This window comes from Glycine max, chloroplast (assembly GCF_000004515.6).
Source record: "Glycine max chloroplast, complete genome".
Classification (NCBI taxonomy): Eukaryota; Viridiplantae; Streptophyta; class Magnoliopsida; order Fabales; family Fabaceae; genus Glycine; species Glycine max.
In genome coordinates this window covers 22,501-35,000 of record NC_007942.1, presented here as the reverse complement: position 1 = coordinate 35,000, position 12,500 = coordinate 22,501, and the positions used below count along the sequence as shown (strand labels likewise).

Sequence of the window (12,500 nt, the reverse complement as noted above, 5' to 3'; positions counted from 1 at the left end):
ATTTTTTTTGTAATTCTTTACATAAAGATTCAGAAAATACTGGATCTCCACCAACACAAGCAAATTGTCGATAAAACTCCAAAATGGCATTTTCTTTTGACCCTATTTTTTTTTTATCCTTATCATTTAGGAAAGAAACGAAAATTTCAGGATAACAAACATTCTCTAGAATTTCGCTTAAATTCGAACCCATAGCTGATGATAAAACTAGAATAGATATTTTCTGTTTCCTACTCACACGAGCCCATATCCTTGCTTTTCTATCAATCTCTAATTCTAATCTACCCCCCCAGTCTGATATTATGGTGCCAGTATAGACCGAAATTCCGCTAGGGTCCAATTCTGAACGGTAATAAATACCAGGGCTTTGCAATATTTGATTGATTACAATTCTGTATATTCCATTTACTATAGAAGTTCCCAGAGAATTCATTAAAGGAATGTTTCCAACAAAAATAGTTTGTTCTTGTATGTCCCTACTACTTTTCCAAATTAATCCCGCAGATACATATAATTCAGCAGAATATGTAAGCGATTCATATACAGCATCTTTTTCGTTTATCAAGGGTTCTAATAATTGATATGTTTCTACAAATAATTGAAATTCAATTTCTTGATCTGTATCCTCAATTTTTGGAAACTTAAAAAGCCCTTCTGGTAAGCCCCGATCAATGAACCTACAAAACCCTTCAAATTGTATCTGATTCAATCCAGGTAGTGTAGACATTCCTTCATTTCCATCCCCAAGCATTTTCAATTTCCCCGTGAATTTTATCGAAAAATATTCCACCGATTTGCTGCCATTCTTCATCAAATCACATGAATCAATTTAGCAATACTGGAATTTCTGTTCTTTATACTGAATTACATGAAATTTTAACTAATCCCGTGTATGAAATACCTATTATGAAAAGAGGAATAAATAAAATAGAATTTTATACTCAACTTCGAAGGAAGGAATTTGCAACAAAACAAACAGATAGAATCTAAATTATAATCTCAAAATGGAAATGAATTGAAAAATTCGACCCGGATTTCAAGATTTTTTTCATTTTAAGGAATATAAAAAAATGCATCCCGGTTCTATCATTATTATGATATTCCATATTCCAATTCAATTGGATACCAGAAAAAATGAATTCGGATTGTAAATTGCAGTCATATTTGTTTGGGACAACACATAACATGTCGTGCTTCTCCCTATTTTACAATTTTTCTATTCAATAAATTGAATAGAAAAATTGTAAAATAGGGAGAAGCACGACAATTTCTTGATAATTCCGTTCCGCATAGTATCGGTATTATATATATATGGATGGATAAGATACCCGATTAGATAATATCTGTGTAACTATTCAAATTTATGTTCTAGGGTTTACATATATTGACAGTTGCTGTTATAATTGGAATGGAGAAAGTTTTTTTTTCAATAAAAAAGCAATATGGATTGGTTATGTATCAATTTTCTTTTCTTATCTCATTAAGAAAAAAACCATTTTAGATTCAAATCTTAAAGAATAATTCATAAATGAATAGTTAACGGTTGCGAATTGTCTCGATATTTTTTTTTTTTTTCAATAGAAAAAAAAGGGGTATTCTCATATACTTCATATATTTATATATCTATATCTATTTGGCGGCATGGCCGAGTGGTAAGGCGGGGGACTGCAAATCCTTTTTCCCCAGTTCAAATCCGGGTGTCGCCTAAGCAATAAGACATTTGAAATGAAATATTGTATTACGTTTTTTATAGAAAACTTTTTTCCAATAGAAGCAAGCTAGGGAAAAGGAGTCTTGAGACTTTCGTTTGATTATAAATTCTAAGCATCAGTAGGTTTATTCTAAAAAATGCTGTATGTAAATATTTTCGTCTCGGATTCAAGTAGTGAAAAGGAATCCATAAATTTAGAAATGATAGTTCTTTCACTACACAACTATTGTAGTGTCCGTCTACTGACTGGGTCTCGAATTAGATTGGATAAGGATAAGTTGGATAGGGAATTCCATTTTTAGTTAGAGAACGGGCGGAAGAAAAACCTTGTATACAGACTGATGGAAAGTCTATTAGTGCTTCCACATTTCATTAATATTAGTTAGATTAGTTAGATTGAATAGTTTTTAATTTAGCTAATTCGCTTTCTTAATCTTAAAAGTATATATATATATAATTATATAATATAAATATAATTTCTTATATATATAATTTAAAATATTTTACAAAATTTTTTTATTCTAAAATCGAATAGAAAAAAGAAAATCTTTCTTTTCACTAACCTCTAGTAAAAAAAATGAATAGGCAAGCTATCTTCCGATTATTTTAGTTTTTTTAGAGAACGAATCGGGAGACATTACGAAATTTTTTCAAATAGAAATAAGAAAGAGTATAAGTATGCAAATGAATCTGTCTTGATTCTTTTTTTTATACTTAATGAAATTACTTAATGAATTAATGAAATGGGGGGGTAAAACAGAAATCTTATTATTCCTACCTGTTAGTAACATTCATTTACTTAAAACTTCCGAGGATGTTTCCGGATGTGTTGTTTATGCTTAATATTTTCCTATTTTACTAAAAATCATATAAAAAAAACTTTTTAGATGTTCTAATAGAAAGGATTCTTGTTTTTCGTCAATGGTGTTAGCCCTGAATCCTTTTTTTGACTCTCTAACAGTAATTCCGCTATTATTATAGTCTTTTTAGTGAATAATACAAAAGAAAATAATAGAAGAAAAATTTTTGAATAATAATTAAAAAATTCCTTCATATTTTTAGAGATAGGAGACAAAATTTACATGGATATAGTAAGTCTTGCTTGGGCTGCTTTAATGGTAGTTTTTTCATTTTCTCTTTCCCTCGTAGTATGGGGAAGAAGTGGACTATAGGGATACTCAAAATTGAGTTAAGGGATCAAAGTACCCATTTTGTTTTCTACTTGGGTTTTTCAATTTCTTAACTTTAACTATTGAATTAAAGTATTTCATTTATACTAATTAATTGAGTTCAAATATAAACAAATATAAAATAGATCTGCATTTCAGGGTTCTATTATATTCTAGTAGTGTAATGTATTCTATGTATATGTATATTATAGAAATTGAAAATACTCTTTCAATCAAACAAAGATTTGAATTATATCTATATTCGTATTTTGAGAAAATCAAGAGAATCCAATAGAATAGGAAATTGCTTCCTATTCCAACCGAATTCTTCTTAAAATTTCTCTTTCGATGAACTGACGCTTAACCAGGTTTTATATATATAGAAAATGGGGGACCGCGTAATCCCCATTCCTGCCCCCCTTTTTATTTTTTTAATATGATACCGGGATTGTAAAAAGAATCCGAAGAATAAGAGTTGTTTTTTGATTATTTCAGATTCATTGGAATCAATACAAATCAAATAGATGAAACTAAAAAAAAATTGGACGCAATTCTCAGTCAGATAGTAGAAATCAAATATATTTGATTTCTACTATCTGGATTACGGTGATTGTAGTCCGATCTTTTTTTTTTAGACTAAGACCAAAAATTGAAAACCTTTTTCATTTTTTTTAATCATTGATTACATTGATAAAAATGAAGAAGTCAGATTTCAGTGAAATTAGTCACTTTGACTTACCGTTTTTACGTAAATTATAAGTAAAAAAGCAGTAGGAACTAGAATAAACAGTGCAGTAGCAATAAATGCAAGAATATTTACTTCCATAATCTTTATTATGTTTTATTTCTCTTAAATTTCCAATAAAAAATTCGGGATTTAATCCCATAGAGATGATAAATCTTTCATCGATAATTAATTCAACAATGGTATAAATTGGATTTCGATGATATCAAATTGGATCAATATCACGAATAACAATATCTTAGTTATCAAATCGACTCATCGTCGAGAATTAAATAGTATAACATAGGAAGATCTTTTATCCATACTAAATAAAACAAAAAAACATTTTTTTTGATGCAATTCAAAATTTCCTTTCCTTCCTTATTAGAAATAATATTTTGTTTATCCATTTTATTCCCTTTCACACAAAAAATGAATAGATGTCTTTTTTTTGGGGGGGTTGGATCCATCGGGACTGACGGGGCTCGAACCCGCAGCTTCCGCCTTGACAGGGCGGTGCTCTGACCAATTGAACTACAATCCCAGGGAAAGGGGTGTACAGTATACATATTTTTACGGTTTCTTTCAAACGCTTTTCTTTTTCTATTTCGGATTCGAACCATTTTGCTGTAAATGAAAGAGGCGGATTTTTGTATATATTGATTGATATCTATATCGATATGCACTTTTGTGAGATCGACACAGATTACGAGCAATCTTTTTGTTATTGACAAATCGATTGAAAATGGAATCAATGAAAAAAAACAAAAAAATATTTTTTTGTTTTTTTAAATATTTTCCCTAGATTTTCTATTTACAGATCTTGATATGAATCGAGATTATTAGCAAGATTCGAATTTGTGGAAAGATAGAATACAGAAAAAAAAAGAATAGGGATGTTTAATATTTGGATTCTTCCGTATCAGAGCACATCAGTCATTTCCGGAGAACAATAAATGGGTTATATAACTTCATAGTGGATTGGCAAATTATTGGGCCGAGCTGGATTTGAACCAGCGTAGACATATTGCCAACGAATTTACAGTCCGTCCCCATTAACCGCTCGGGCATCGACCCAGGAACAGGAAGAATACATTTCAGTTTTTATTGAAAATTCATGATCAACCTCCTTTCGTAGCACCCTACCCCCAGGGGAAGTCGAATCCCCGCTGCCTCCTTGAAAGAGAGATGTCCTGAACCACTAGACGATGGGGGCATACTTGCCCGACCGCCATTATACTACGTTCATAGTATGAACAGTTTTTTTGAATTGTCAATATAATGGAATGATATGATTCGATAAAAAAAATTTTTACATCTTTCAGAATTCCATAGAAATTTTTGATTAATCATTTTGATTTCGAAAGAGAAAATCCTTTACGGGAATGATTGGTTTGTTGGAAAGGACGGTAGGTTAAAACTTCATTTCTTTCACTGTCCTTTATTACTAAGATTCGATAGGTATTAGGTATATTTATATCTAATCCTAAGCCGGGAAATAAAAAAACGATAATCAATCTGGAAATTGGGTAAATAGAGATCAACAAGTTTTTGAAATTCTTTTCAAAATAAAATACGAATTTGGTTTAGGGACAGGACAAATGGAATCCATTTATCAATGATTCGATGAAATATTTGAATTGGTGAGTACATTTATGTATCAATGAAATGAATTTGGTGTTATGATTAGAATGACTTCCAGACTCAATTTTGAAAGAATGTATTCCATTGATATTGGTCAAATCCAATATGAAAAAATTATTATTATTTTATTATATTCTATTCACTAGGTAAATACCATTTTTTGTTCTTTGATAAGTCATTATGCAAATTATATAAATTATATATTGATGTACATATATTAGAATCCCATTTATATAATTTATATAAATTTATATAATAAGTATACGCAGTAACAATTAGATGTACTAGTCATATTAGCTAGTTCCTTATTTAGGAATTGAATCAAATAGGGCCCCTTTAACTCAGTGGTAGAGTAACGCCATGGTAAGGCGTAAGTCATCGGTTCAAATCCGATAAGGGGCTTTTTACTTTTTTTCCAGAAATAAAGCAGTCGTATTTCTATTTTAAGGAAGAATCGAAATATTGTGGATATTTGGAACAAGTTTCTATTTGTAATAAAAAATCAAGTAATCATAGAATTTCATTAGAATATAGTAAAGAAAGAAATTAAAAAAAAAAGTGTAAAATTTTTAAAAAGGGAAAGATTAACAAAAAGTAAGTGGACCTAACCCATTGAATTATACCTATATTTACTATTCTGATATTCAAATTGGATAAAGATGAAATTCGAACAATGATTTTTTCATTTTCTTTTTAATACTTTTTTGGTTTAGACTCCCTAAGAATCTGTCGATATTTCCAATTAAATCTTCTTGTTCCTGTGAAGGTCCTATAAAAAAAAGGGCTATGCCCTTTCTTTACTCAGAAGGGCCTTATTCCAAGTTCCACCAAACAAGTTTTTATTCATTTGAAACATCTTTTTTTCCGAATACAAGAAAAAATTCATTTCAATTTCAATTATTTCTATAAGATAAAATCGATATAGATAGATTTTATCTTATAGAAATAATTGAAAAATACATTCAATTATGTCTTCGCGTATCAAATATTTTCTTTTCATATCGATGCGTACGATATTTTTCCAGCAATTAATGTATGTGAGACAGAAACTTTCACTTACAGTTTTTTCTTTTTAATATTGTATTTCATTTTTTTTAATAATTAATAAAATAATAATAATAATGAATAAAAAAATCAAATAATAATTAATAAAAAGAAAAAAGTGTAAATCAAATAGAAATTTATAAAATCTATGATCCTAGAGTAGTTCCCTAGACAAAATAGAAGTAAGTTCACAAACAAGATTCAAGAATAAGATTCTCTGATGAAAGGAGAGAAATATGTCTGAGGATCCGCTGGGTATAAGGAGTGAAAGAGGGGATCATTTGTTTCTTGAACAGTTCTTTTAAAAAAATTTTCTATCGGATTTTTGAGTCATAGGAGATTTTATGATTTATGACTTGGAGGATTTTTAAGAATAGAAAGGAATAACTACATTGAGTTCATCGATTTGCCCTAGATATCAATAGACTCATAAATTATTTTTTATTCGAAACCAATTAAAATTAAAAAAGAAGGGAAAGTGTACGAGAAAATTATCTCTCTCTATATATAGATAGATAAATGATAAAAGCCTCGAGGGTCCGTCCCATCCCTGAAAATGCTATGAGGTGTTGGGAAATGGTTGAAGTAGTTGAATAGGAGGATCGCTATGACTATAGCTCTTGGTAAATTTACCAAAGATGAAAATGATTTATTTGATATTATGGATGACTGGTTGCGGAGGGACCGTTTCGTTTTTGTAGGTTGGTCCGGTCTATTACTCTTCCCTTGCGCCTATTTCGCCTTGGGGGGTTGGTTCACAGGTACGACCTTTGTAACTTCATGGTATACTCATGGATTGGCAAGTTCTTATTTGGAAGGCTGCAACTTCTTAACCGCTGCAGTCTCCACTCCTGCTAATAGTTTAGCACACTCTTTGTTGTTACTGTGGGGTCCTGAAGCACAGGGAGATTTTACCCGTTGGTGTCAATTAGGTGGTCTGTGGACTTTTGTTGCTCTCCACGGCGCTTTCGCATTAATAGGTTTCATGTTACGTCAATTTGAACTTGCTCGATCTGTTCAATTGCGGCCTTATAATGCAATCGCATTCTCTGGTCCAATTGCTGTTTTTGTTTCTGTATTCCTTATTTATCCACTGGGTCAGTCTGGTTGGTTCTTTGCTCCTAGTTTTGGTGTAGCAGCTATATTTCGATTCATCCTCTTTTTCCAAGGGTTTCATAATTGGACATTAAACCCATTTCATATGATGGGAGTTGCTGGTGTATTGGGCGCGGCACTACTATGCGCTATTCATGGTGCCACCGTAGAAAATACTTTATTTGAAGATGGTGATGGCGCAAATACATTCCGTGCTTTTAACCCAACCCAAGCTGAAGAAACTTATTCAATGGTTACTGCTAATCGCTTTTGGTCCCAAATCTTTGGGGTTGCTTTTTCCAATAAACGTTGGTTACATTTCTTTATGTTATTTGTACCAGTAACTGGTTTATGGATGAGTGCTCTTGGGGTAGTCGGTTTGGCCCTGAACCTACGTGCCTATGACTTCGTTTCTCAAGAAATCCGCGCAGCGGAAGATCCTGAATTTGAGACTTTCTACACCAAAAATATTCTCTTAAACGAAGGTATTCGTGCGTGGATGGCGGCTCAAGATCAGCCTCATGAAAACCTTATATTCCCTGAGGAGGTTCTACCACGTGGAAACGCTCTTTAATGGAACTTTAGCTTTAACTGGTCGTGACCAGGAAACTACCGGTTTCGCTTGGTGGGCCGGGAATGCCCGACTTATCAATTTATCCGGCAAACTACTAGGAGCCCATGTAGCCCATGCTGGATTAATAGTATTCTGGGCCGGAGCAATGAACCTTTTTGAAGTGGCTCATTTCGTACCCGAGAAGCCCATGTATGAACAAGGTTTAATTTTACTTCCCCATCTAGCTACTCTAGGTTGGGGGGTAGGTCCTGGGGGGGAAGTTATAGACACCTTTCCATACTTTGTGTCTGGAGTACTTCACTTAATTTCCTCTGCAGTATTGGGCTTTGGCGGTATTTATCATGCACTTTTGGGACCTGAGACTCTTGAAGAATCTTTTCCATTCTTCGGTTATGTATGGAAAGATAGAAATAAAATGACTACAATTTTGGGTATTCACTTAATCTTGTTAGGTATAGGTGCGTTTCTTCTAGTATTCAAGGCTCTTTATTTTGGAGGTATATATGATACGTGGGCTCCGGGGGGCGGAGATGTAAGAAAAATAACCAATTTGACCCTTAGTCCAAGTATTATATTTGGATATTTATTAAAATCACCTTTTGGGGGAGAAGGGTGGATTGTTAGTGTGGACGATTTGGAAGATATAATTGGGGGGCATGTATGGTTGGGTTCCATTTGTATACTTGGTGGAATCTGGCATATCTTAACCAAACCTTTTGCATGGGCTCGGCGTGCACTTGTATGGTCTGGAGAAGCTTACTTATCTTATAGTTTAGGTGCTTTATCTGTTTTTGGTTTTATTGCTTGTTGCTTTGTCTGGTTTAATAATACCGCTTATCCTAGTGAGTTTTACGGGCCCACTGGGCCAGAAGCTTCTCAAGCTCAAGCATTTACTTTTCTAGTTAGAGACCAACGTCTTGGGGCTAATGTAGGATCTGCTCAAGGACCTACAGGTTTAGGTAAATATCTAATGCGTTCCCCGACAGGAGAAGTTATTTTTGGGGGAGAAACTATGCGTTTTTGGGATTTGCGTGCTCCTTGGTTAGAACCTCTAAGGGGTCCGAATGGTTTAGACTTGAGTAGACTGAAAAAAGATATACAGCCTTGGCAAGAACGCCGTTCTGCGGAATATATGACTCATGCTCCTTTAGGTTCCTTAAATTCCGTGGGTGGCGTAGCTACAGAGATTAATGCAGTCAATTATGTTTCTCCTAGAAGTTGGTTAGCTACTTCTCATTTTGTTCTAGGATTCTTCCTATTTGTAGGCCATTTATGGCACGCGGGAAGAGCTCGCGCAGCTGCCGCAGGATTTGAAAAAGGAATTGATCGAGATTTTGAACCAGTTCTTTCCATGACTCCTCTTAATTGAGACATGAGATCCTATGAAGTAGAAATCACTTTTATTTTACTATAAATATTACTATAAATATTGGGTTGAATTGAGCGGGTCGTATTTAAATAAGAATTTCTTTTCCTTTTTTCTTAGTTTCTATCGAAAAAAAAAAGATTCGATAGAAACTAAGAAAATAAACAAATTGATTCGCCGAGAAAGAGGAGAGAGAGGGATTCGAACCCTCGATAGTTCTTTGTTCCGAACTATACCGGTTTTCAAGACCGGGGCTATCAACCACTCAGCCATCTCTCCAAAAGCTAATTTATATTTTATCTTTATTCCACTGAATAGAACATGAGCATATAAATGGATACCCTTTATATTATCTATCTTTATATTATCTATAAAGGGTAAAGATATCCGATGTGAATCTATTTGTTTAGTTTTCTATCGGTATGTATATAGGTGAATAATCCAACATGCCTTTTTGTGAAGTAAAAAAACTACCCTCGATCCATGCCTCAAAAGGGTTGATAATAAGTAAAAAAAATCAATGAATTCATGATAAAACCCTTCTGCGTTTTTTTATTATAAATTTTTTTGTCAATAAAGGGATCAAGGGGTTGGGGGATCAAATGGTAAAGTTCTTTTGTTGGTAAATTGGAGGATTAGAAACATGACTATTGCTTTCCAATTAGCTGTTTTTGCATTAATTGCTATTTCATTTATTTTATTGATTAGTGTACCTGTTGTATTTGCTTCTCCTGAAGGTTGGTCGAATAACAAAAATGTTGTATTTTCCGGTACATCATTATGGATTGGATTAGTGTTTCTCGTGGGTATTCTTAATTCTCTCATTTCTTGAAGCTCTATTTATTCTAGATCAAAAACGAAATGACCCCTCCCCCAGAATTCTTTCGGATTGTCGGGCACATTAAAAAAGGAATGGATAAGTTCCTAAAAATAAAGAAAACTATAACACATTATAAGGAGGGGTCAAATATTAATTAAGATAAAAGATATAGAATATCTATCTGTATATATATATATATAGATATAATTTATTAATAATTAGAACTTTCTTTTTTCTTAAAAAAAAAAAAAGAAAGTAAATAAAAAGATTTGATAGAATCGTAATTTCAATTCGATTATATAGATACATAGAAAAAAAGAATATATAATAATAGAAGTAGGAATTATTGATAGAAATTCATTCAAAAATGAATTCTTAATTAATAGTAATATAAAAGATTTTATTTAGAAGAGAATATCTATTATAATAGATTATATCTATATAGATATAATCTATTATATACATTTATTTTGAATTACCCCTAATAGAATATCAGGCCGATCTCTGTACAAATAAAATAACATATCAAGTACATTAAAAACGCGGATATAGTCGAATGGTAAAATTTCTCTTTGCCAAGGAGAAGACGCGGGTTCGATTCCCGCTATCCGCCCCTACTTAGTTATTTAAATATGTATTTAATAGTCATAGTAAGAAAAATGTTATAGAATTTACTGTGTATAATGCCCCTTTTTATTCAGTGAACCCTTGTTTTTATCAAATTCAAAATGTTGCGGAGACGGGATTTGAACCCGTGACCTCAAGGTTATGAGCCTTGCGAGCTACCAAGTTGCTCTACTCCGCGATAAAGAGAAGAATTGATAACTAAAGAACAAAAACAAAGATGGAATGCGTCCCTTTACCATATCTGTACAAATAGAATAAACCATTTATACATAACGGTAAAGGGACCCTCCTATGATCGCGGATAAGAAAAATAAATAAGAAAAATGAAGAGAATTTGGAATCCTTACTTATCTTACCAACTGGATCTTGTTGCACCGGGCAATAAACATGCATGAACCATTTCACGAAGTATGTGTCCGGATAATCCAAAGTCTCGATAATTAGCTCGCGGTCTTCCGGTCGAAAAACAACGTCGATGAAGACGTATAGGTGCACTATTACGCGGTAGTGATTCTAATTTTCCATGAATTTTCCATTTATCACTTAACGACGGAACTTTGCTTATTTCTTTTTTTGAGGATCGGCGAATCAAATGATATTTCTGTTCCAATTTTTGTCTCTTCTTCTCCCTCTGAATCACACTTTTCCTTGCCATAGTGGTTCATTTCCTATTAGTATCAATGATAGAAGTCGGATCCTAGATGTATAAATGGCCTTCCTTCCCCATAGAAGGAAATGATATGCCAGATATAATAATAAAGAATTAATGAAATTAACCAAATTTGCCCGAAGTCGAGGCAATTAAGAAGGCTGCATAAGTAAATATATAACCTACGGAAAAGTGGGCTAGTCCAACCAATCTTGCTTGCACAATGGAAAGAGCCACTGGTTTATCTCTCCATCGAATCAAATTAGCCAAAGGTGTGCGTTCATGAGCCCATGCTAAAGTTTCAATCAATTCCTGCCAATATCCGCGCCAGGAAATTAAGAACATAAATCCAGTAGCCCAAACAAGATGTCCAAACAAGAACATCCATGCCCAGACTGATAAACTATTCATACCAAAAGGGTTATATCCGTTGATAAGTTGTGAAGAGTTCAACCATAGATAATCTCTTAACCATCCCATCAAATAGGTAGAAGATTCATTAAACTGTGAAACATTACCCTGCCATAGTGTAATGTGTTTCCAATGCCAATAAAAAGTAACCCACCCAATGGTATTTAACATCCAGAAAACTGCCAAATAAAATGCGTCCCAAGCCGAAATATCGCAAGTACCGCCTCGTCCCGGGCCATCGCAAGGAAAACTATAACCAAAATCTTTTTTATCTGGCATTAACTTAGAACCACGCGCATCCAAAGCACCCTTTACTAAGATCAATGTAGTTGTATGTAAACCAAGAGCAATAGCATGATGAACCAAGAAGTCTCCAGGCCCTATTGTTAAGAATAGAGAATTACTATTCTCATTAACAGCGTTTAACCAACCAGGCAACCATATGCTTCGTCCTGCATTGAACGCCGGACTGTTCGTTGAAGATAAAAGTATATCGAACCCATAGGAAGTTTTACCATGAGCAGATTGTATCCATTGGGCAAATATAGGTTCAATCAAGATTTGTTTCTCCGGAGTACCAAAAGCAAGCATGACATCATTATGGACATAAAGTCCCAGAGTATGGAACCCCAGAAAGAGGCTAGCCCAACTTAAGTGGGATATGAT

General features: G+C 33.3%; 8 protein-coding genes and 8 non-coding genes across 16 annotated transcripts in view; 7 read left to right on the top strand and 9 right to left on the bottom strand. All coding sequences in view use genetic code 11, as the record gives it.

The window, feature by feature from the left end:
• rpoB (RNA polymerase beta subunit) overlaps window positions 1-751 on the bottom strand; it is a 3,213-nt gene extending 2,462 nt beyond the window's left edge. The window contains exon 1 of the mRNA in view: window positions 1-751. This exon is cut by the window's left edge and continues 2,462 nt beyond it. Within this exon, the coding sequence (YP_538763.1) occupies window positions 1-751 (751 nt within the window).
• An 884-nt stretch (window positions 752-1,635) lies between these two features.
• On the top strand, window positions 1,636-1,706 carry trnC-GCA. The gene has a single exon. It is a non-coding gene; the product is annotated as a tRNA-Cys (tRNA).
• A 1,087-nt stretch (window positions 1,707-2,793) lies between these two features.
• Window positions 2,794-2,883, top strand: petN (cytochrome b6/f complex subunit VIII). The gene has a single exon. It carries the CDS (start codon window positions 2,794-2,796, stop codon window positions 2,881-2,883), a length of 90 nt encoding a protein of 29 aa, YP_538762.1.
• A 718-nt stretch (window positions 2,884-3,601) lies between these two features.
• psbM (photosystem II protein M) lies at window positions 3,602-3,706 on the bottom strand. The gene has a single exon. The coding sequence runs from the start codon at window positions 3,704-3,706 to the stop codon at window positions 3,602-3,604; it is 105 nt and encodes a 34-aa protein (YP_538761.1).
• Window positions 3,707-4,074: 368 nt separating this feature from the next.
• On the bottom strand, window positions 4,075-4,148 carry trnD-GUC. The gene has a single exon. It is a non-coding gene; the product is annotated as a tRNA-Asp (tRNA).
• A 449-nt stretch (window positions 4,149-4,597) lies between these two features.
• On the bottom strand, window positions 4,598-4,681 carry trnY-GUA. Its single transcript has one exon. It is a non-coding gene; the product is annotated as a tRNA-Tyr (tRNA).
• Window positions 4,682-4,747: 66 nt separating this feature from the next.
• On the bottom strand, window positions 4,748-4,820 carry trnE-UUC. The gene has a single exon. It is a non-coding gene; the product is annotated as a tRNA-Glu (tRNA).
• Window positions 4,821-5,578: 758 nt separating this feature from the next.
• trnT-GGU lies at window positions 5,579-5,650 on the top strand. The gene has a single exon. It is a non-coding gene; the product is annotated as a tRNA-Thr (tRNA).
• A 1,249-nt stretch (window positions 5,651-6,899) lies between these two features.
• Window positions 6,900-7,961, top strand: psbD (photosystem II protein D2). Its single transcript has one exon. The coding sequence runs from the start codon at window positions 6,900-6,902 to the stop codon at window positions 7,959-7,961; it is 1,062 nt and encodes a 353-aa protein (YP_538760.1).
• Window positions 7,909-9,330, top strand: psbC (photosystem II 44 kDa protein). The gene has a single exon. It carries the CDS (start codon window positions 7,909-7,911, stop codon window positions 9,328-9,330), a length of 1,422 nt encoding a protein of 473 aa, YP_538759.1.
• Window positions 9,331-9,513: 183 nt separating this feature from the next.
• On the bottom strand, window positions 9,514-9,606 carry trnS-UGA. Its single transcript has one exon. It is a non-coding gene; the product is annotated as a tRNA-Ser (tRNA).
• A 364-nt stretch (window positions 9,607-9,970) lies between these two features.
• On the top strand, window positions 9,971-10,159 carry psbZ (photosystem II protein Z). Its single transcript has one exon. The coding sequence runs from the start codon at window positions 9,971-9,973 to the stop codon at window positions 10,157-10,159; it is 189 nt and encodes a 62-aa protein (YP_538758.1).
• Window positions 10,160-10,689: 530 nt separating this feature from the next.
• On the top strand, window positions 10,690-10,760 carry trnG-GCC. Its single transcript has one exon. It is a non-coding gene; the product is annotated as a tRNA-Gly (tRNA).
• Window positions 10,761-10,878: 118 nt separating this feature from the next.
• Window positions 10,879-10,952, bottom strand: trnfM-CAU. Its single transcript has one exon. It is a non-coding gene; the product is annotated as a tRNA-Met (tRNA).
• Window positions 10,953-11,126: 174 nt separating this feature from the next.
• On the bottom strand, window positions 11,127-11,429 carry rps14 (ribosomal protein S14). The gene has a single exon. The coding sequence runs from the start codon at window positions 11,427-11,429 to the stop codon at window positions 11,127-11,129; it is 303 nt and encodes a 100-aa protein (YP_538757.1).
• A 117-nt stretch (window positions 11,430-11,546) lies between these two features.
• Window positions 11,547-12,500, bottom strand: part of psaB (photosystem I P700 chlorophyll a apoprotein A2) — a 2,205-nt gene continuing 1,251 nt past the window's right edge. Inside the window, exon 1 of the mRNA in view lies at window positions 11,547-12,500. This exon is cut by the window's right edge and continues 1,251 nt beyond it. Within this exon, the coding sequence (YP_538756.1) occupies window positions 11,547-12,500 (954 nt within the window).